Below are 23,138 nucleotides of genomic sequence, written 5' to 3'. Positions count from 1 at the left end.
TTTAACTTCACGATCTGCTTTGCAGATGCAGATATTTCAATTAATAACCAAAACTTTAGCGACTGTGGTGAACGTATCTTTACCATCGAATTTGAAATAAATAATACCTTACATACCCATCATGAATTTGCCTCATATTCTGACAGACATCTAAACTAATGTTTATGTTGTTTAATTGAGACATTTCCAAATCTGTGAAGCAGCTTTCAATCAGTGCCTGCATAAGAAAGTGTGTGTTTTTCAATCATTGACCTGATAATAAAAGTCAACCGATCGGTTTGACCCTTCACAAGAGACGTGATGTCATTGTTATCAAAAAGTCTGATATTTTTCTTCCACTCTTGAGAACTGTTTTTTGATAGATCCATTTATGATTGTGTTAAGAAATTAACTATATAAACAAATTTATTACAGTGATTTAAGTGGAAACAACATTAGTCTAATTGAAGAACATGCTCTGGGAAACTTAACTGAACTATCAACGTTGTAAGTAGGCAAATATTAAATAAAAACACACACATACGCTCATACCTAATATATTCATTTAATTCCGACAATGTAAAAAAATCATCTGCCTACTTGTTAATTTTTTTTTGTCTGCCACTGTACATTAACATGTCGAACTTTAACTCCGGCAAATTTTGCACACACTTTTTATGTTTGCAGGAACCTTGCTTCAAATCCAATCAACTGTGATTGCAGTGTAATTCCATTTTGGTCCTTGATAATTGAAAGACCATCTATTGGAACAAGTGCTCAATGTAGCGACGGAAAATTTGTTTTATCTCTGAGATCAGCTGAGCTGGACAAATGTAATCGTAAGTAATGTAAAAATGATAAGTGATTATTTTAAAGAAATAAACTAGTTTATTACTTTTTAATAAGACGTTTGTATTCGTAAAAACATGTGTCTACTCTATTAAGATAATAATATCTCGTAGAAGAAAAAATCAATGGAAGTCTTGACAGCATTTACACACATGAACAATCAAAGGTAGAAAAAAATATTTTAAAAGACCTACACAGATAACTTATACAGTTCTCGACACTATGAAAATAGTGGAATTTATTACTTTTGCAGTGTAAAAATATCTTTATAAATTGCATGCTTTGATTCGGTGTTTTCAGATCTGATGTGTCTACCCTACAACCACTTTACCTCATATTATTATTAGGAAACGAATCACACACCTAATTGAATGGGCATTTAAAAAGTCAGAATGCAAAAATATAAATGTTAAAACTCTTTAAAGTCATTTTTTGTAACAACAAACAACAGAACTTTGTCCATTGGACCTGCTTTGATACTGTAACTGCCCTTGAATTTTTACTAGATAACATTTGTGTTCGCAATTGAGAATCCGTATATCGTCAGGTTATCGAAATTCCAATGGTGACTAACTGTGCAAGTTTTATTGCTGACCAGTTTATATATTGTTATCGGTTACCATTTATGATTAAAATCACCAAAGACCCATTTAATTGAAACAACATCTGATACAAAAAAATTAATAACACTTTTAGATATTTAGATGATATGTTGACGCTCATTAATGACGACCTCAGTATGTACATAAAAGAGTTGTTCCATGCTAGCTAACTTAAAATAAAGCTTATATCAACGATGAACACTGCCCTCACCGGGATCTTGACATCTATATCTTGAACGGGAAACTTCATGCAAAAAATACGATAAATGAGATGATTTTCATTTCCTATTGTTAATCATTCATTTTCAAATGGTGATGTTCCCTTGTTGCCATCTTATGGTGATTATATATCTTAACTTGTTCAATTCGCTCGTACATATTTCACAATTCAAATATTATAAATTACCTGCTGATTAGTATTTATACCATTTTGACTCCAAACGATCGATGGCGTTCCATTTCAAATAATTATTTTACACAGAAAAATCTTTGAAACACATGATGATTTTAAATGCACATTAACTATGCATGTATATAGATTTACAATTTAAAGTTCACATATGGTCAGTTTCGGTCAATGCGGTCAAATAATTTTGTTGTACAAGTAAGCTTGAGGTATGAAAACTACTGAAAATGCGTTACGTATTAGTATTTTGAGTAAAAAGAGGACATGCTGGCACCCTAAATTTATGCGAACAAAAATTTGTTATTATTATATTGGAATATTGCTGTTCATTGTATTATACGTTGAATCCTGACATAAAAAATATGGCTGATTTTCTATGCGGGTATATAGATTTACAAATTAAAGTGCACATATGGTCAGTTTTGGTCAGTGCGGTCAAAAAATTTTGTTGTAAGAGTCAGCATGAGGTATGAAAAATACTGAAATTTTGTTACGTATCAGCATTTTGAGTAAAAAGAGGACATGCTGGCACCCTAAATTTATGCGAAGAAAATTGTGTTCTTATTATATTGTTATATTGCTGTCCATTGTATTATACATTGAATCCTGACATAAAACATATGGCTGATTTACTATGTGGGTATATAGATTTACAAATTAAAGTGCACATATGGTCAGTTTTGGTCAATGCGGTCTAATAATTTTGTTTAACAAGTCAGCATGAGGTATAAAAACTACTGAAATTTTGTTACGTATCAGTATTTTGGGTAAAGAGAGGACATGCTGGCACCCTAAATTTATGCGAACAAAAATTTGTTCTTATTATATTGGAATATTGCTGTACATTGTATTATACATTGAATCCTGACATAAAAAAAATATGGCTTATTTTCTTTCGGGTATATAGATTTACAAATTAAAGTGCACATATGGTCAGTTTTGGTCAATGCAATCAAATAATTTTGATGTAGAAATCAGCGTGAGGTATCAAAACTACTGAAATTTTGTTATGTATCAGTATTTTGAGTAAAAAGAGGGCATGCTGGCACCCAAAATTTATGCGAACAAAAATTTGTAGTCATGAGTGTAAATGAATTAAACTATTGCAGATTGTGACTGCATAGTATTACTAACAAGGACGCATACAACTAACATCAAATATACTTCTTTCCAAAGATATACATAATAAAGTGCAAATATTGTTGAATTTGATAGGTATTGGAATATATATATTTAGTGCCAGTTATCATTGTAACCAAGATCGTTTTAATAATTGATTGATAGTCAGATCGCAGATCAATTTGTGTTACAAGCAAGTTTTATGCGTACGTAATTTTCAACTAATTCATTTTGTATTTAATACTGTTTATGAAACGGAAGTATTAATTTTACATTATTTTAGATGTTTACACTACGAAACAAGTTTAAAAATATTTTTTAAAAATCGTATAGAGCGGTCCTGGTTACAAGTTAACTTATTGTTGAGCAGACCAGGCAAAAGTTAACTTGGGAACAGGTCTGGTTTTGACCGGATTTGTCAAAGCAAAAGTTAACTTATGTTAACTTTGTGGCAGGACTGATTTCGAAGTTAACTTATGTTAACTTTATGACAGGACTGGTTCCAAAGTTAACTTTATGACAGGACTGGTTCCGAAGTTAACTTATATCAATAGCGGACCTGTTTCCAAGTTAACTTTTTTGCAGACATAAAAACAGTCCTAGGACCAAGTCCGCTTTTCAAGTTAACTAGATTTTGGTCCTAGGACTGAACAGAGCAGTCCTAAGTTCGGTCACAGGTTAACTTTGACCAGTCCAAATGACTGGTTATCAAGTTAACTTGAGGTACAGGTTAGGACTGTACCCATATGTATGCATATTCATTAGTCAACATTGTTATGCGTTTACTTTTTTTCATTAGCTACAGGTATAAGGGGAGGCTTGAGATCTCATAAACAAGTTTAGCCCCGCCCAAATTTTGCGCCTGTCCCAAGTCAGGAGCCTCTGGCCTTTGTTAGTCTTGTATGATTTTTATTTTTAATTTCTTGTGTATAATTCGGAGTTTAGTATGACGTCCATTATCACTGTACTAGTGAACATATTTTTAAGGGGTTAGCTGATGGACGCCTACGGGTACGGTAGTGTGTCGCTACATTGAATACCTGGTGGCCTTCGGCTGTTGTCTGCTCTATGGTCGGGTTGTTGTCGTTTTGACACATTCCCCATTTCCTTTCTCAATTTTATTATTCATGAAGAAAAACAAATAAACGTCATTTTGGTTTCTTAACTGTGAATTTTCCAGCATACTGTTCGAACAATGTATATCATATAAATTCCGTTATAGTATCTCTGAGCATTCCATTTCACTTTTGTTTTTAAATAAGAATCATAATACTTGAGGTAACATGATTTAATCAGAAGGAACCAACAGCTCGGCAAAATATTCTCACTGTATTCAACATATTTATCAATTTTATAATAATAAACACAATTTTCATCATAATTCAATTTGATAAGGTTTATATATATTTATTAAAGCTGATAATTGCCAATGCTGTAATGGTGGAAAATGTATAACGAGCGGGAATGGAAAAGTTGTTTGTGACTGTATTGGACAATGGACTGGCGAATTTTGTCTAGGTGAACACACTTGATTTTATATTTATATAAAGCTACTTTGAAATAACCAATATTTTAATTAGAAAATTTTCCTTATCACGTTGATTATGAAAAATGTTTTAAACTATAGTCATTTTATATAATTTATGACAATGCTAACAGCAATACATTGTATACCTATCAAAAAACAAAATTAAAATGTTTATGGCAGTTGAAATTGAACAGAAAAATAATGCATTATTTTGGAAAATTATGTTTAGATTTACCATGTATTTTTTTTTATTGGGAATTCAAGTTATCATTATGAAATCTATTGCTTATAAATATTTCGCTCTGGTTATGGTAAAAAAAACTATTTCATGACTATAATGGTGATTACACCAGTTGTAAAAAGCAAAATATGAACAACATACGTTTTTATTCCTTATTCTATGTTGCATGTGTTTAAATATTAATTTGAAATTAGATAATACAACATAAAATCAGTGCATCTCGAATGACCATAGAGCTGTTGTCAATTACTAACTTTGGTACTCATGCAATTTATAACTTTGATTTTATACATTCAACATCGTGTAAAGTAGCAAATCTCATTGGCACAGACAATGTTTAAAATTGGCATTATATTTTAATGTGTACTCCAACAGACAGCCAGTGTATGACATACGACTGTGGATTAGGAAACTGCTTTGTAGAACCCATAAATGGTACAGCTCAGTGTGTTTGTGACAACAAACAACCAACCTATTGTCCTGGTAAGCACCTTTAAATTAGATGACGATCAAATAATTATGAAATGGAAAGCCTTGACAACAATCGTAGTATTTATCAGTTAAAGACGCAAACCTTAAAATATAGCAAAAATGTATATAAATATATTTAAATTAATGAGCGATCTTGCATTGTTCTGATTTATTAAGACCATTAAAAAGAAAAACAGCGTATATGAAAATAGAGTACTAATAATTCAAATTAAATGTGTTATTTAAATATGCAAATATACTTTTGATTATAGTTTTAATATTGTCTCATTTAAAGATTAATAAATGTTATACTGTCATATGTACAAGATAGTAGGGTGTTATTATCAGTTTTCATTTGAAACAATGTATTTACTAAAATTAATCATTTAATTAATCCTTAACATCTTATGATACAATATATAACACACTATTCTTATATACGTATCACCTACTAACATTAACTGCTTTTTTGTTTCATTAAACACTAGCATGTTTGTAAGAATATTACGTTAATACTCTTGTCGTTATTCAGCAATTTTAAATAGAAAATGTAGTCAAATATAATAACATACATTTTTCGAAAAGAGCAATGATTGTGTAAATTTTATTTACTCAATATGAAAATATAGAATATTAGAAGCAGTTATGAGTTTATATTTGTTTTATTGCCAATATATGTTATCGTTTGGATTTTCGTTTATAAATTCATTTATTTGTTATTTGATTTCGTTGTTAGATTTATGATATTTGACAGATTGTTCTGGTTGAATAATTATGGTTGTTATTTATAATTAAACACTTAAACGGTTCATGAAAGAATATATTGAAGTGTTTTCAAAACATTTCCTGTTTTATATTTTGTTTCAATCAACTTTATATATAATTTCAAAGATAATTTTTTCGTCAATGAAAAACATTCAAGGGTTTTCAAAACATTTGTATTTTTGTTGTTTTTAATGATTTTATATTCATACCATGTATCCTTTATTGAAATAATTCGCCACTTAGATTAGTTTTGTTTTAGGATAATCAACATAACACTTATAATGGCAAATTTTCTGAATTAATCTCATTTCTTTATTCTCTTTGCAATCACGTTTCTATGATTTTGAGAAAATGGCCCAAAAATGATGTGTTCAACTGCAGATTACAGCATGGAACATGATGATAATAAACCAAATTTAAAGGTAATTATTTGAAAAATTGGTAATATTATGATCTTATTTTTATGCACGTTCTATAGAATAAATAGGTATTCGTATAACCCATTACGAGGATAAAGTTATGGTACCTGTCAAAAACTTGCCCAAAATTGGCCATTTTGTCAGCATATTTGACGTACGCGTCTTGAACATGTTCCCTTATAAGATAAGAGCTAGAGTGTTTATACACGACACAAACACCCTTTAAACGCATCCACCAACCAATGTTCAAAATATAGTTTAGGAAAAAATCTCCTAGTCTAAATTAAATAAAAAAAGAGAAGACTCTTCTCTTATCCTGGTACTTTTGTGCAATGTGCCATCGTTTGCATGTACTAGCTATATACTAGTATATAAACTATGCATTCTAAAATGATTTCAGCAGTTATGTTTCATTCCAAATATTTGTATCGTATAAATTAAGCTGCAGTATATCACTTTAAAAGATGTTTCAAAGCGAAAACAAATCATATATAGAAAGCAAAACAACGGAACAACGGCAACACTCAACAGTAAGAAAAAAACAAACGTCACAATAATATATATATTTTTACTTACAAACGCACTGTTTCATAACAATTGCCGTATACATGACCTTTTATGGAACATTTTAAGAATACAAAGGTGATTGAACCTGGCTAGACAAATATTCGGCGTATATGGCCTTTGAAATGACAATATACGTGACGGGAACATAGTACAAATAAACCCAGGACACATCTATAATGCCTCGGATATGTTGTTACTCCACCAATTTTGTCTAGGTCAAAAAGAACATACCAGAAAATAATACATATCAAGAAAGAAAAAAAATGTCCTCCGCATTGGCAAAACTATAAACAAATGTAAACACATTTCGGTTATATTTGTATCAAATTAAATCTGAGTAATGTGTTACCATTGTAAAAACTCTGTGACTAATAAATCCTCAAAAATAATTTTAAAAAAATTATGAAGTTTTGAAATGAGGCTGTATTTTGTAGGGTTTTTTTTGTCTTTCAGATCTGAAGAACCTGTTCGAGTACTTCCATTTTTCTCAGAATTAGTAAGCTTGTATAAGGAATTGAATATCTATTGCTTTTATTTTATTTCGACAGCACAATAACACAATCGCGTTGTATAACTACCAAACCACGCCAAAAGGATATTACAAAAATAGCAAAAGTTGATAGTTTACAAAGGCAAATTAAAAAAAACAGTATAACATGTATAACACGTAATAAAGATGATAACCAACGTCAGTTCATAGAATCTATACTTCACTTCCATTACATACTTTAAAATAAAAATTAGTAAGGATTGTATTAATTGAAAATAAACTTATGAACGAATGCTTGCCTTAATAAAGAAAGCGTCAATGTATTTATATACAGAACATTAATATTTTATTTTATTTTTTAGATTCCAATTTATGTTGAATCAACAGCAATTAGAATCGCCTACATCGAAACGAAATTACATCATAACGTTGTTCTAGTTGGTCCAAACTGTTGGTGCAATTCAACTGACATTGGCGCAGTAAAATGTCATGTTATTCCTCATTTATTTAAACAGTATCTTTTGACGATGCCCGTATTGCATTTGGCAATTCACTAAATATACACTGATCTCATTCATATATTTGCTGCTGAAGTTTATCTGATATATGTGATAATTAATTGCCCAACAAGCAGTCAAATAAAATCATGCTTATTGAACCTGGTATGCTTTTATAGTATTGAATCTCGCTGTTATATGTTTTCCTTTCTTACATGAGTAGGTTTAAGTATGTACAAAGATTTTTTCTTTTGGGAAATCCCTTAATTTTATTATTTTGTTTATAGTCCGACTGTATATCATTCATTTAACAATAAGCAGCCTCCAGATAAAAACAATTTTTGAAAATAACTCAATCAAATTATTTCAATAGTATTATTTAAAAAAAAAGATTCCGAACTCCGAGGAAAATTCAAAACAGAAAGTTCGCAAAAAATGACAAAATCAAAAGGTCAATCACATCAACCAAATGGATTACTGTCATATATTTTGACTTGGTTCAGGCATTCTTATGTAGTACATGTAAATGGTGAACTAAAATGGTTTTATAGCTATATAAATCCCTCATTTGTTCAGATTGTTGAATTGTCTTTTGCTGAAGTTTAGCATCTGTGATGGTTCAATTTGTATATTTGTTTTTGTTTTATATTTCATCGAAAAAAATCGAAAATATTGCTAATTTTTTTTTCTATCAGTGTTTTTCCGAAAATGTGTCTCCCCTGTCCATCTCCTGATTTATTGAGAGTAAAATATTCTGTTTATACATGGATGTAAATGTACTAACATAAGTACTAATGGTTCCATTCCCTCGTGCAAGTATGCCTTAATTGTCCTCAACCTATGTTCTTATATTTTTTCGCGCTTCATGACTTCATCGTTTTTTATATTACTATTATCAAACTTAAAGGCGTACCCGATTGAGGTTACTTTGTATTTAATGTTTCTTTTTTTGTTGTAATTATAGCAATTTGACAGAAAAATAACATTTTGTGGATTTAACTTTATTTACAACATGTACAATCTACAGGTACACTGTCCAATTTTGAATAATGTACACAACTCTTTATTTGAATATGGCATAACACAAACTGCCAGTGGTTAATAAAATTCATATTTAGACATTGTGGATATCATATTGTTGAAAACCTGTGGTATTGTAGAGTAAACTTAACCATGTACTGTATTTTATGGGACAAACAAATTAAAATGTCATTCAAAACATCCAATATGTATTTCTCATTCACACACACACTATAACTTCATTGATCAAATTTCAATCGCCAGGTATCGTTCATTCATAGGCACAAACTTCAGCACAGTTGATTTAGGAGCATACTTCAAATCAGTGTCAATCAGGACCGTGTTCTGAAATTTAAAAAAAAATGAAGGAAACACACATAGTGGCTGGTAATATATTGTTATAGCTTCTCTAGAAATGTTTCACTGATTAGTTGAGAAAACCTTACACGCATATATCATTTTGTTTTCTGTTTGTAATTGTTAAATTAGTTTTGTTATTTGAAAAACAAGTTGTAACTGAAACAATAGTAATCTGTAATTTTGTATATTTTCATTTTCACTTAAAAACAAATAAGTCTCAAAGATACATGTAAATACAGTTACATGGTCAAAAACTGAACATGAAATCAATGTCTGATGTAAATATTACTTATGGGTTGATTACCGTTTTTATGTTAAATAATGTACACTTATTTTAATTTGTCGTCACATTATGGAAATCATCTTCAACAACATCGAATAGAACCAACACAAATAATCTCAAATAATACAATAATTGGAATAAAGGAAGGTTATACTAACCGACAATAGTTTAATATTAGACTGTTGGAATTGTAAATCCTTTGTCGATGGCATAGGAAAACCTTTGGTTCCGAGACCTAGAATACCAGATATGAGTCAATATTAAATTTTAAAAGCGTTACAAATGTATACATCTGTGTCAATGGTTATAGATGATTAATACTTTATATAATTGATCGTTTGATATTTAGATTTAATCAGATGGTTTTCTTTTTTAATGCTATTTTAAAAAAACCTAATTAGAATTATACAGCTCTACTGGTATTTGTTTAGTTTCTCTCCAGTACAATAGTAAACTTTATCGCTTAATTAAGTAATGAAATAATGAGGAAAAAGTAAAACTGTTAAGCACTAGACACCACAGTCGTCACCATTTTTTATGGACGTGAAATATTATTTAAAACGGTAATTCTCGGCAAGAGAGGTTTTATAACCTCCGATTTAGATGGGTCTTTATAGACAGATTTGGCTTTTTTCAATTCTTCTAGCGTTAATGTTCTTCTGCCACTTTATTAATTAAAATAACGAAATTCTTCAAAACGAACGCCTTTGTCGACTATTGTGAACACGAAAAACGCGTCTGGCGTGTCATATTATAAAAGAAGTATATTTGTTGAGATGGTATAAATGTTTGATCAACACGGCTGTTGCGCCGGGTAAAGCGAAAACTGTCAACCCTTTCACATAGCATGACTTCATCCCTAAGTTTTAATGCGGTTTATGTAGCAAGACGTCTTAAATACGTATGCACTATTTGTCACTGTACGTTCAACAAACATCTGTAATTCAAATTCATTCAATAAATGCTAACTTTCTTCCGCGCAATATGAATCAGTTCCGTCTTCCACAATTTATTTCTCGCAATATGCGTTCTCAAAAGATGATTTGAAATATACATACCGTTGACCATTGGTTCTATGGTGGTAATGATGGCACTGTTCACAAGGAATTGTAATGCTCTATCCTAAGAACAAAAGAAATAATGATAAATATAGAATACCGACATCCCTTTTGTAACAGGAAATACATGTATAAATTGATTAGAGTAGATATGTTTTTTATGTTCGTCATAATTGTGCGATGTTATTGTTGCATGTTGTAACAACACTAAATAATTGTATGCAATATTTAAACTGTGGCTCATACAAACTATTATCGATAAACTAGCTGTCATCAAAATAAATACTTAACTAAGAATAAGAAATCCATTTTTTTATTTTAATTTTAGAATACATTAAGGAAACTTGTAAAAAAATCTTTGTTTCTTTTTTTCGTAAAAACACTAGATACTTACATTTATTGCACCAATAGCAGAGTCTGTAACTTTTGTTTGAATTCTGAAAAAGATAATACGTTTATTTTGATCGTAACTTATAAATATCATAATTATTTTCCTGTTTACGTCCCGCAAACACGCTACAGGACCAATAAATGCAGAAACCACCATTACAAAATATATCAATTAAATTTTGTTTGTATTTGCATTTTCAGATAATATTTACAGACAACCGAAAAAAAATCTTAACTTTAATTGTTTTTATTGCAAGCTATTACAAGCATTTATTTATCTTTTCACAACAATTATCACGTTCTTCAAAAATATTGTCAACTCATTTATGTTTTTCAAAACAAGTTAAACTTAATTTATTTTTGCTCCTCAACCATTTTTTCCGCGTTCTGTTGTCGTTTTCAAACAAATTTCCGGAAATGCACGAAGTTGCATGTGATAAACGTCACGGAAATTAACGAAAAGGCATGTGATAACATACCGGAAGCAGTCAATAAAGGTACCTTTATCAGCCCGCTATTGAAATTCCAAGGAATCTGATCAATAAACCTAGTAATCCTTTCATAGCCTTTTGATATTATCAAATGTTATTGAACTGTAAAATTTTAGTAATATTTTATACAAGTATATGATAAAGAAAACTATTACATGGGCAATTAAAATATAGGGCAGTACTAAACCCCCGTATGGTGAACTTTATACAATCTGGTAGTTTACGGAAAACATACTCTAGAGACAATTGGTACTGCATAAAAGTTGTAAATAAAAAAATACCGAATCAATGTTATCCATGCAGGGCTCGATGTACAATAACGTTCTGTGACGGAGAGTTGTTTCATTTGGCACTCATACAACATCTTTTGATATCTGCGACTTTACAACTCTCGAGAAAAACAATGTGTTACAGAAACGACCATTTAAATGATGTTGTTCTCGCTTTTTGTTGGTTTCTTGTGTCAATTAATATCAGCGTTAAAAACACTTTGATTAAATTGAGACAGATAAATTTCATCGACGTTATATCGGCCCGTAGGTGGCCTGTTTCATTTATTGTGAACTTATTCTCGTCCTGAATATGCATGAATCATTTGCCACTTGACGTTAAGCAATCAACAATCAATCAATCGACGTTATATCCATATCCAATTTCATTTGTTACAAGACCTCGGAATAATATGTACACGCCTGAATTGTCTATGTTATAGAAAAAGGGAAATAGATGTTTCATATTATGCGATATCAAATTGAAATTCGTTGATACATTAATTACTGAAGAGAAAGAAATAAAGGCAGCAGTAGTAAACCGCTGTTCGAAGTTCATCAATCGATTGAGAGAAAAAAGCAAATCCGGGGTTCAATTTAAAACTTTGGGAAACACATCAAATATTAGAGGAGAACAACGACACAACGGAAACACAACTCTAAAATGTAACACACACATAAGCGAACTATAATATAAAAAAAAAGATTGTTCTTATATCTTGTGTTTCACTGATTACAGCTGATTACCAAAAAAATCATGTCAGACCACATCACAGCATGTGTATACTGATATCAGTAAAATAAAGATTACAATGAAATATGTATTCATATATTGAATTACACAAATTGATTTCGGAATTAGTATTAGTATTCAATGCTTTGGAAGACCGAGCATATTCTGCTAAACATGCTTTACAGTACTGGTCAGAAAACTTACTTCGTATCGTAGAGTTTTCCATGTATCATCTCATTTGCCATTGAAAGATTCACTTTTATTGATGCTTTCTGATAAAAAGAATGTGTAATGTTAAATAAATCAGTACAGACCACATACACTATACAATATCACGTTAGGCTTTTCATCTTCAGAACAAATATGTTGATACATGTATATGTAGCGATCCTAGAATTGTTCATCTCGCTTATATTTGTCAAGAATGTTTATAAATTGTAGTATCGTAAATGATTTAATTTCTATAATCTAACTGAAATGTATTATTACGGGCGACGTTGAACACAAAGTTAGTATTTATTTATGATGCAGTATTTGAATTTTCTCGTATGACTGAAATAAGTAAAATTACAAAAATAATGAACTCAGAGGAAAATCACATCGAAACGTCCCTACTCACAAGGCAAAATCAAAGGACAAAACGAATTGATTGAGAAACTTTGTTTTCATTGGACATTTAGACCCTTTTTCGAGAATCCTATATAACCCATGTTCCATCTTAGTTATTTAACTGTGCCAAACGTTACTCGATATCACAAATATCCCCGATAGATATCATACATGAATTAATATGAACCAGCACTCAAAAGGTTTGATGGTTAACTAGTGTCTGATTGGCACAACAATCAGAAGTACTGAAAATTTCATTTGCATAGTTATATGTAGATACCCCAAAAATATGTTGAATGAATCATCAGAAATACTGAGTTTTGTCGACGAAATACACTTATGACGTACACAATTATAAGCCTAATCTCTTTGATAAACATTTTTAAAAAGGAACGTTATTAATAATGCAAAATTATACAGTTCAATATAATTGCTCTTTTGATAATCTAGTGTAAAATCAAAAAAAATACTCACAGCATAGATTGTAAACAAATAATGTAGACTTTTGTCTGATTTCCTAGCAAACAAGGTGATGTTCCCTTCAGCTCTCACACCAAGGGCTCCGACTGTTATATTTGTCACTGGTGGTTTAGTACTAAGCATGTGTAGTTCTACTGTACTATTTGGAAAAGCTTTTCCAATCTTCACGTAATAAAAGATATAAAAAAATGTATTTTTCAGCAAAATTTTATTGCAAATAAATTGCATCTATAACATAACTATAGCAAGGCTATATATATAATGTAGACTTTTGTCAAATTTTCCTCCCAGTTCAGTATTTTGTGTACGTCACGGCTATGTATATAATGTAGACTTTTGTTTATAAATAGACTTTTGTCTACATGATATGTATATTGTTAATCATCATCAAGACAAAACTTCATTAGGAACTTTTATATAAATTGTAAATACACTGTTTGTATTTAGCCTGCTTCAACTCTCCACAGTAATGGTACAACTTTAAACGACGTGTATCAAGCGACTGACTGGAAACAATATTTTAATACTCCAAGTCAAATCAAATCATTATATATTTTTAACATTCTCGTGATACTGTAACTCTGACTATCTATTGTATCCTGGTGTCACTCTTATGACAATGCTTGGCCAAACATTGCTAAAGAAGTTTGATAGCAGCCCATTTAAAAGTTTGTCCCACATACATTTTTGTACAGGTCTATAATAGCTCTATTAATAACTGTGTTTCCCACATATTTGTTAATCAAATTTTAAAAATAATATGCCTTTGGTACAATATACTTACAAAGAAAATTTCGACATTCCCTTTTAATTTTATTAATTCTTTAATTTACCTGTGGAATAAATTTCCCAATACACAGACCGGAACAGGTTGTGTTCAATATATCTTTTTTATCTTTGATCTTAGAATGTACAAAGAGAAAAAATATTGTTATTTTTCTAAAAACTATAAAACGTAATAACGAAAATGAAATATAAACCAACATTTAAAGTACACTGTTTGGAATTATTATGAACGTTTTTATGCGTTATAGAAATGAAAGTTTAAACTAATCATGTTGTTTCTGCTTTAATTCTTCTGCGATTTGCAGAATTTAGAAAAAAAACAAATTTGATTCAGTTTTGAAAAACCTGGTCATTTTACGTTTGTAATTTCAATTTGTTTGTTTGTTTGAAAAGAAGTTCATATCGGTGGTAAATTTTTGGTAGTCTGTATTAATTCAAGTTACGATATTGATGTATACAAATTAACTGCTATATATATTTTCTCAAAATCAAAACTGCTAGACAAAATAGAATTTGATCCAACAATAAACGTTTTCTGTTCATACTGCATTTCAAAACATTTTGTGTACACGTTTAATTGTTGACTAGTATTCGGTATGTTTGAGGAATTAGCATGGTAGTTTCATCTTGTGTCAGTTTTATGAGAAAATAACTGTTAAATTGTTTTTACTTGCAGTTTGACCAATTTATAAGAAACATATAATTACATTTTTTGAAGTCAAGTTGAACACCAGCATGTTATGTTTATGCGCTTGATAAAACATAGTGTTGAAGACATAATCTGACAATGTGATGTACACCATTCTCTTGCTGTCTGTGATTGGTGCCATAGATTGAGGTGCAAATGGTGCTTCTGTTTTATCACTGGTCCATAGTATTTCTCCCTGTATGATTAAACATAATACAATTTTCATCAACCAATAACAAAGTGTAATTTCGTAGACCAGTTATCTCAAAAGAATGTTTGTGTTGTTTAGCAAACTAGAAATGTCTGCTTATTATTTTTTTGAAAAAGGCCACGACACTTAGTTTTATACTGAAGCTTGACAAGGAATTACAAGTATAACGACCGAAGCTTATTTGATATGTTAAACATCAAAAATATTCAGAAGACGTAACTCTGGAGCTACTTTCGATTTGTCTTCTTCTCACTGTTTTGTTTTATTAATGCATCGAAATTAAATGCTGTTTAAGAAATACAACTGTGATCCCCATATTTAAGAAGTTATAATATTTTCAAAACTCTTAGGGAATATTAACTCTTGAACATGTTGAAGTTTTGTTTTCTTTCAACAACAAAAGATAAAATTGAAAATGTTACCTTAAGACTCGCTTCCATGTACTGCGGAGTTGCCTTTGGAGCTGACATGAGTCTGTAGTCAAGAGTCAGAACTTTTCCTAGTTTTACCTGAACTATATATATAATTTAAAGTAGAAAATATGTTGACAACAATTTAACATTAGCTCTTTGTCTCATTCAACGATCATCCACAAAATAAAACAGTATCCGAAATAGTGCGGTGACAGAAGTGTAAAAAGTCGTCTAGATCGCGAGTTTAATCTCCCCAAATAACACACGGCTAAAAATGGTCTTAACTTAAAGACAAATATGTCTTCTTTAGTTTTTGCCCTGTCGTTAGAATTTCGTACGGTCACATTTTTCTAAAAAGTCGTTTTAATGACTGGTAGTATATTGGAGAGTTTCAACCCCCTTTTTTCAAAATGAAAAATTGTGTATGTTTGCTTTCATTTAACTGAAATAGTTTTTCCTGAAGCTATGTTTATATGTCAAAATATTCTATTCAGTTTTTCTTTTTCTTATTATCTATAAAATTTGCGAAGTTAGGACTGTTTAAAATTGATGTAATTTTAATTGCAAATTCAGACACAAACTTTAGTTTTTTCTTCATAGCAGTCATACAAATTATCCAGTAATATTTTAAGCATATAGTATTTCATAAAACTAATCAGTGATAAAAATTTCGGAACCAAAATATGAAAAAACCATAAGAAATCATTGGAAAAAGAATGGAATAAAAAACTTCAATTTCAACACGGAACTTAATCACTTGCCTTCCGTCACATTTTGTGTATTAGTCAATAATTTGCTCTCAACTGATATATGATATTACTACCTTTTCGCTATTATATACACATATTTCCAATTAAAGTGCACTGATATATGATACATACTTTGTTTGTATGTGTTTATATCCTATGTTTTTTGTTATAAAACATCAAATATACTTTGTCAGAAAAGTCTTATTGTAAAATCAAAATAATTGACGGATAGTTTCAGTAAATATTCCGTGATGTGTCAAGTCTGTTGCAACTGGCTCCATTAAGTCCAAAGAAAATACAAAAGTTGTTGAATTTTATTTAGTGCTTAATATGCCAAGAAAAGACAAAAAAACTCGACTGAACTTTTGAGTCAATTTACCAGTATAGGGAAGTCGATTTTTGTATCTGCATTGAATAAAATATTTATGAGGTGAACATCAAAATGTTTCATGCGATAGCTGTTAATTTGCAGAAGTCCGTGCAGGCAGTTTATCATCTTTCGTGCTACAATAGTTATACAAGTAAACATATTTGTTCCCCCTTTTAGAACGAGGAAGCTTCCAATTTGATATTTAATGACGACATACAATTATCGGCCTGTTGTCCCTCAGTTTCGGGTATGTGTACGCGTTCTAGAATGCAGTCGTTCAACTGGAGCGCTTGTATATTTTGTTGCAACAAAACATTTTAGAAAAATCAAAAACTATTCATGTTTGAATCAGATGAGCGTATTAAGAATGTTCTAACCGTGTCAGATAAAGTTAAAGTTGAAATAGCTTCCCGTCAATCCTTTAAACTTCAAGCATTTTGTTTGCGATACAAATTATTTGCCAAAAACGAAAAAAAATCCAACCCGTAGTTAAAAAAAAGCAGATATATCAGATCACGATACTGCTTAATACTAATTTTATTTTGGCTATTGACAACGATTTAATGGTCATTCCTCATGACACCGTTACTAGATAAATATAGATATTTTCTTCCAGCTGATTCTAATCTAAAATATTCTACTTGTAAAATGCAGTCTAAATTCATTTATTTCTTTAGAAATTAAGTTGTCAAACAACTTCGACAAGTTCAAGGCAAATATAATAATATTTTGTGGCAAAATAACTATTTGAGATGCCATATCAGCTGCTAGTCAATTGAAAACTGGCCTCTAAATCTTAATGCCAAATGTAATAGACACAAATAACGGACAGATATTTCATTTCGCTGCAAGTATACAAAAGAAAAGACATCTCTACAAACTCTACAGAAGTATACCAAACTTCTGAAGAATTGTCTCTTTCTTCTCCAATTCAGTTAATGCCTTCGTCTTTATTTCAATTCATTTTATGGTAACTCGATTAAACTGCATACAGCCAAGACTATTCTCAGGATATGACACCAGAGAATTTGCGTAAATGCTAAGCAATTGTTGAGTCAACCGTTTATGTGGCCATTTTTTTTAACTCCCTTTCATTTAGGATTGGCTCTACAAATGTACCATGAGTTTGGTTCGAAACACCTTGTTGAAAAAATGAATGCCAATGGATTTTATGCTTCTTAAAGTAAAGTGCGACGCTTTTTAATGTGTTGCCAACCAAGATAGTGTGTATGTCTCATGCATAATGTTTCCTCATCATATTTGCAGACAAGCATATGCATGTCATCTTAACCCCATTTTAGATCTCTGTTAAATCTTGGATGAATTGAAAGGATTGGTTTGAAGCTGGTGGGTTTTTTTTAGGAACAAATGACTTCCTACAATACCATGTCTGTACTTGTAAAGAAAAACTGAAAATAACGTGTTTGATTAGAGCAGAACCTATCATGTGCAGACCTGTGGCCATGAGTGAAATGTGTAGAAATATTGACACATGTCTTGTGACATGAAAATGAAGATGATGGAGATAACGGTTGATTAGGTATAAAGCTTTTTGCACCGATACACACGGTCCCAGTCCCCGGGTAAGGGGAGTGTTGGCGAGCCCTTAAAAAAAGTTAAACCCCGCCACATTATGTTTGTGTCTGTTTCAAGTCACGAGACGGTAATGCAGTGTTTGTCGTTTGTTTCTATATACTATATTTGTTCGTTTCTTATTTATTTTGTACATTAATCAGGTTGATAGATAGTTTGTTTATTTTACATTATTCATTTCGGAAATTGAAGACTATGCAGTATAAATTTTACTCATAGTTGAAGCCCGTACGGGACGTATTGGTAATTTATGTCTCATTTGGTCTCATTTGGAGGATTGCATCATTTGCAATCATATCACATCTTCTTTTCTTATATGGAATACTTTTGAAGTTTGTGGTGTGTTGAAAGAAAAAAAAGAGGGGATATAGGTACAAAACTTATAATGTAATAGATATTAACCAGAGTGAAATACACAACAGATAAAACTATATGAAAGCAGTTATAATTGTGAAAAAAAAACAAAAGCAACGAGTAGTCTATAATAAAACCTGAAGTATCCGCAACTCAATTTGAGGTCATATTTGACTGTAATGTTCTATTGCTTTGATTTGATACCCCCCCCCCCCCCCCCCCAATATGACAGTTTAAAAAATAATTTTAAAGTATGGTCTTGCATGACACTTGATTTTTACCTGATTATTGTAATTTTTTATAAGGCTAAGGTGCTGTAAACATTTTATAGGTCGAAAACTTAATTTTTGAAGTTTTGTTTATAAAACGTCGTTTTAAGATTTTTTTGATAAAATAAATCTTAATGATTAAGGTTTATGTATAATGACAAACATTAATAAGGCCAAAACAGTATCATTTGTATTTATGTAGAGTTTAGAAATAGAAAAAAATGTCAAAATTGAAACCCTCCCAAAATTTTACAGATTTTTTCATTTGACCTTTGACCTCAATTAAAAAAAAAATATCACCATATTAAGTCTTGACGACATGCATATTATTATAGTACACGATTTCCTCTTTCCAATGATATATTATATAGGTGTGTGTTCGGTGGGGAGATTAAATTAAAAAAAATGTACCTTCAGTCACCGCATTAAAATATGTTGAATAAAGAGAAATATGAGGAATAGAGACTTCATCCCAACGACACAGATAATGTATAACCAATAGACAATTAAAAGAAAACATGAATTCTTCTATAATAGAGAGGTGGATTTATAAAATATCAAACTAATTTTGGATAGTTAAAAGTATCTACAAGTAATAGCATAATGATAAAAATTTGACTTACTTATGATTATTCCAGTGTTTTTGAGTTCCAAATCACATATGAAAAACTTACGAACAAAAATGCTGGATAGAAAAATTGTTACCTTTCATAGTTGAAAGACTCTTCTGTGCATTATTATTAATGAGATTTTGAACTATTCCACACATCTGTAATAAAATTCCAGTTTATTGCCGCATTTAGTATTTTTAAAAGAACTGAGTAAAACGATAAAAAAAATCAGAACGCTTCTTTCTTTTTTTTTTCTTTTGCAATATTGAACTGGAACATAATTGTGAAGACAAGATTTCTAAATTTTCTAATTTACATAATTTAATCTTCGTCAAAAATATCTTATAAACCAAGTTAGTTTTGCGGCTACTTTATTTCGTGTTTAACATTTTCTTGTTCACTTCTCGGTTATTTAATTTCGTAATTTACTTACTTGTTTGATGTAGTTCAAAAAGGAAAGATCCAAGTGTTACTTATTCGCGACGATTTATATTCGTGTATTTTTTCTACTAGCGAAATTCATGATTACAAATAGCTCGCAAAAATTTGTTTGTTTGCAGTATTCTTAAACTGTCAAATCTAAGTCAATATTAAAAAATGTCAAAGAGATCGATGTTTCTTTAAATGTGGAGCAAAATAATACATGATGATATGAGTCAATTGAAAATAAAAAAAGATTTTCAGTAAATCAAATGTAAATAATCGTATTGAAAAGAATGCGCTTTATGTGTACCTTTTCCTGAAACTGTTTACTAATAGCCTTAGAAACTTTCCCTGCAAACGTATTGTAGATCCAAGCTCTTCCTCCATGGAATTTGAACTTCACATGACCACTGTTACATGCGCATTGTGCTGATTTAATTGTTGGTCTCCCATTGCCATCAACACCTACACCAGTACGTTTTTGTAATTAATGGTTTATGAGGTGACGTGATAACAAGAAGGTATATTGATAGATATATACTAGGAGATGGATTTGTTATAAACGAGAATAAATAAACATATTACATGTATACCAAGATATTTTATAGTGATGAGATACGAATATGATTTCTGCGTTGTACTTCATTCTAGACACATTTACATGATCGTTCTTTGCTTCCTACTCATAAATGCCGAGTGTTTTACGGAGAAGCTGTGCATGCCAATGTTCAAGGTTGGTTTGACACGACTTGAGATTTGATCCACAGTATTCTGCCTATGATAAAACCAAGGAGGTTGGATATGTACTGATAGTATATAAGATATAAGAATGGTTTTGCTGTTTTTGTTAGTTTGATATTTTACTCCTTGCAATATTTTCCCTCTATTCTTTATGTGTATTGTTTTTAATACGTTGTAAACGTCCATCCGGTATAAAAATTGTGTACACCAGACGTGTGTTTCGTCCTTGAAAGACTCATCAGTGACGCTCGAAACAGTTAAAAGGACAGAATAAAATACCAGGTTAAAACATAGTGTTGAAAGAACGTTACAGAAAATATTTGTTTTATTTCCTATAAACAATACTATAAACATGTGTATGTATGTGCTATTGAGATGTCTATTTGCGATTGCAATCTAAAACAGTTATTGTATATCTGAGAATGGCTTCTTTTACCCGTATTTATTCCAACGCTGAACGACATCCCTGAAAACTGAACTGTAAATCTTCCATGGTCAGATATCTTGATACTGCAAAGACAACACAGTTGTTAAAAAAAAGGACAAAACAGAAATGTTTCATAAACAAACACTTCAGTACGTTTCAGTAACCAATACAACCTGTTAAATGAATACAAAATTTGGACATGTGTTCCGTCAATTTTGTTATGTATTTTTTGGGCTAGCAAAAATATGAAATCCTAAACCGCCTTGCGTTTTTTTATTGTCGAAATGGGCATTTGGTGCGAGAAAATTGGTACCGTTAATTTTATTACAATTTCTTACATTAGAAAATGTCTGTACCAAGTCAGGAATAGGACAGTTTATTTGTTTGTGCCTTTGATTTTGTCCTTTGATTAGGGACTTTCCTTTTTGAATTTTCATTAGAGTTTGCCATTTGTGTGACTCTACTTTTTAACAACGGGAATATTTTTCAAAAATATTTACGGACGTTGAAGGTGTGTTGAGTTTGAATGTTTCATATAAAGCATATATATTGGCCACAAATGAGCGATGAAGAAAGATTCTTCCACTGCATCGAGTGTGATACGATATTTATCCACTTGAGACATTTAGTTTTTCAAATTTAAAACGCGAGTCTTGCCGAGCTATTTAGATATTTAAAATTTAACTGTCGAGAGTGGATAAATATCGTATTACATGAGATTTGGTGGTGGAATCTGTTTCTCTAATAATTTTTAAACAATATGCAGACAAATTCAATACGATTTTTTTAAATGATTTAAAAAAAGATGTGCTCTTTCTTTGTGACGTCATCATACGTGGTCGCCTTTTTTTCGTGCCGTCACATTAGGAACTTCAGATGAAAGCAAGAAAATTCGACATCATAATCGAATTTTGACCAATGAAGAACTGAGATCTATCGATCTAGACGTTGATTAAAAAAAACATCAACATGTCAGGAAAGGGATAAATTGTGTAAGAATTAGAGAATTCTTTCTACAGCATGGGTTACTCAACAAACTCTTAATATAATGTAATGGTGATCGTTTGAATAAACTTTATAGTTTCAAAAACAATTTATTAACAACTTACAAATGCCATCTGTATTTATAGTGAAAATTCCCATCAATTTCCAATACGATGTTTGCTGTAGTCCATTTGAGGTCACTTCCAGACGATAGCTTAATACTGCTAGTTCCTAGTTGGAAGTTTTTGATTACCATTCTGAATGAAATAAAGAGTGATAATTAGTAAATATGTTTAAATTATTTATATCTACAAGCTTAAGGTAAACGGATAACAGTACAAAGAAATTAAGAACTATCAGCTAAAGATGATAACACTACATCGTGATCAAAAGAAAAAAAAGTGCAAACACAATGCAAACAAAAGTCACGATTTTGCACAACTACTCACCGTTAACTGGGGTGCAACGGAGGGTTTATCAGTTATTTTAGAACTAGTGACATTCGCCGTGATACCCGAAGACTTAGTGTCTATATATGTTACGTCAGCGGATTGAACTACCAAACGTGAATAAAACTGACAAAACTTTTTATGCATGAGTTATTTCTGAAAATATACATAGAGGTATAGGGGAGGGTTGAGATATTATAAACATGTTTAACCCCGCGAAATTTTGCGCCTGTCCCAAGTAACGAGCCTTTGTTAATCTTGTATGATTTTTAATTTTAGTTTCTTGTGTATAATTCGAGTTTAGTATGACGTCCATTATCACTGTACGAGTAAACATATTTTTTAAGGGGCAAGCTGAAGAACACCTCCGGGTACGGGAGTTTCTCACTACATTGAAGACCCATTGGTGGCCTTCGGCCGTTATCTGCTCTATGGTCGGGTTGT

At 30.9% G+C, this 23,138-nt stretch overlaps 2 protein-coding genes and 1 long non-coding RNA gene across 4 annotated transcripts in view; 1 reads left to right on the top strand and 2 right to left on the bottom strand.

Moving 5' to 3' along the window:
- The window catches only part of LOC134723599 (leucine-rich repeat-containing protein 15-like), a 34,917-nt gene extending 29,529 nt beyond the window's left edge, over positions 1-5,388 (top strand). For both annotated transcript variants that reach the window (XM_063587165.1, XM_063587164.1), the window contains 4 exons: positions 415-486; positions 667-818; positions 4,372-4,473; positions 5,100-5,388. In XM_063587165.1, the coding sequence (XP_063443235.1) occupies positions 415-486; positions 667-818; positions 4,372-4,473; positions 5,100-5,221 (448 nt within the window). In that variant the 3' untranslated portion in view covers positions 5,222-5,388. The remainder of the gene's footprint in view (positions 1-414; positions 487-666; positions 819-4,371; positions 4,474-5,099) is intronic.
- A 3,640-nt stretch (positions 5,389-9,028) lies between these two features.
- Positions 9,029-10,718, bottom strand: LOC134721624 (uncharacterized). The gene is made up of 3 exons (XR_010107891.1): positions 10,655-10,718; positions 9,755-9,831; positions 9,029-9,298 (listed from the first exon to the last, which is right to left on the bottom strand). It is a non-coding gene; the product is annotated as an uncharacterized LOC134721624 (long non-coding RNA).
- Positions 10,719-11,036: 318 nt separating this feature from the next.
- Positions 11,037-23,138, bottom strand: part of LOC134722863 (lipopolysaccharide-binding protein-like) — a 32,095-nt gene continuing 19,993 nt past the window's right edge. Inside the window, exons 18-27 of the mRNA XM_063586494.1 lie at positions 22,371-22,502; positions 21,271-21,344; positions 20,404-20,558; positions 19,765-19,828; positions 15,734-15,825; positions 15,120-15,296; positions 14,460-14,528; positions 13,621-13,788; positions 12,742-12,809; positions 11,037-11,091 (exon numbers count right to left, since the gene is read on the bottom strand). Coding sequence (XP_063442564.1) covers positions 11,037-11,091; positions 12,742-12,809; positions 13,621-13,788; positions 14,460-14,528; positions 15,120-15,296; positions 15,734-15,825; positions 19,765-19,828; positions 20,404-20,558; positions 21,271-21,344; positions 22,371-22,502 — 1,054 coding nt within the window. The remainder of the gene's footprint in view (positions 11,092-12,741; positions 12,810-13,620; positions 13,789-14,459; positions 14,529-15,119; positions 15,297-15,733; positions 15,826-19,764; positions 19,829-20,403; positions 20,559-21,270; positions 21,345-22,370; positions 22,503-23,138) is intronic.

Source organism: Mytilus trossulus, chromosome 6 (assembly GCF_036588685.1).
Source record: "Mytilus trossulus isolate FHL-02 chromosome 6, PNRI_Mtr1.1.1.hap1, whole genome shotgun sequence".
Classification (NCBI taxonomy): domain Eukaryota; kingdom Metazoa; phylum Mollusca; class Bivalvia; order Mytilida; family Mytilidae; genus Mytilus; species Mytilus trossulus.
This window is presented reverse-complemented; position numbering and strand designations above follow the sequence as displayed.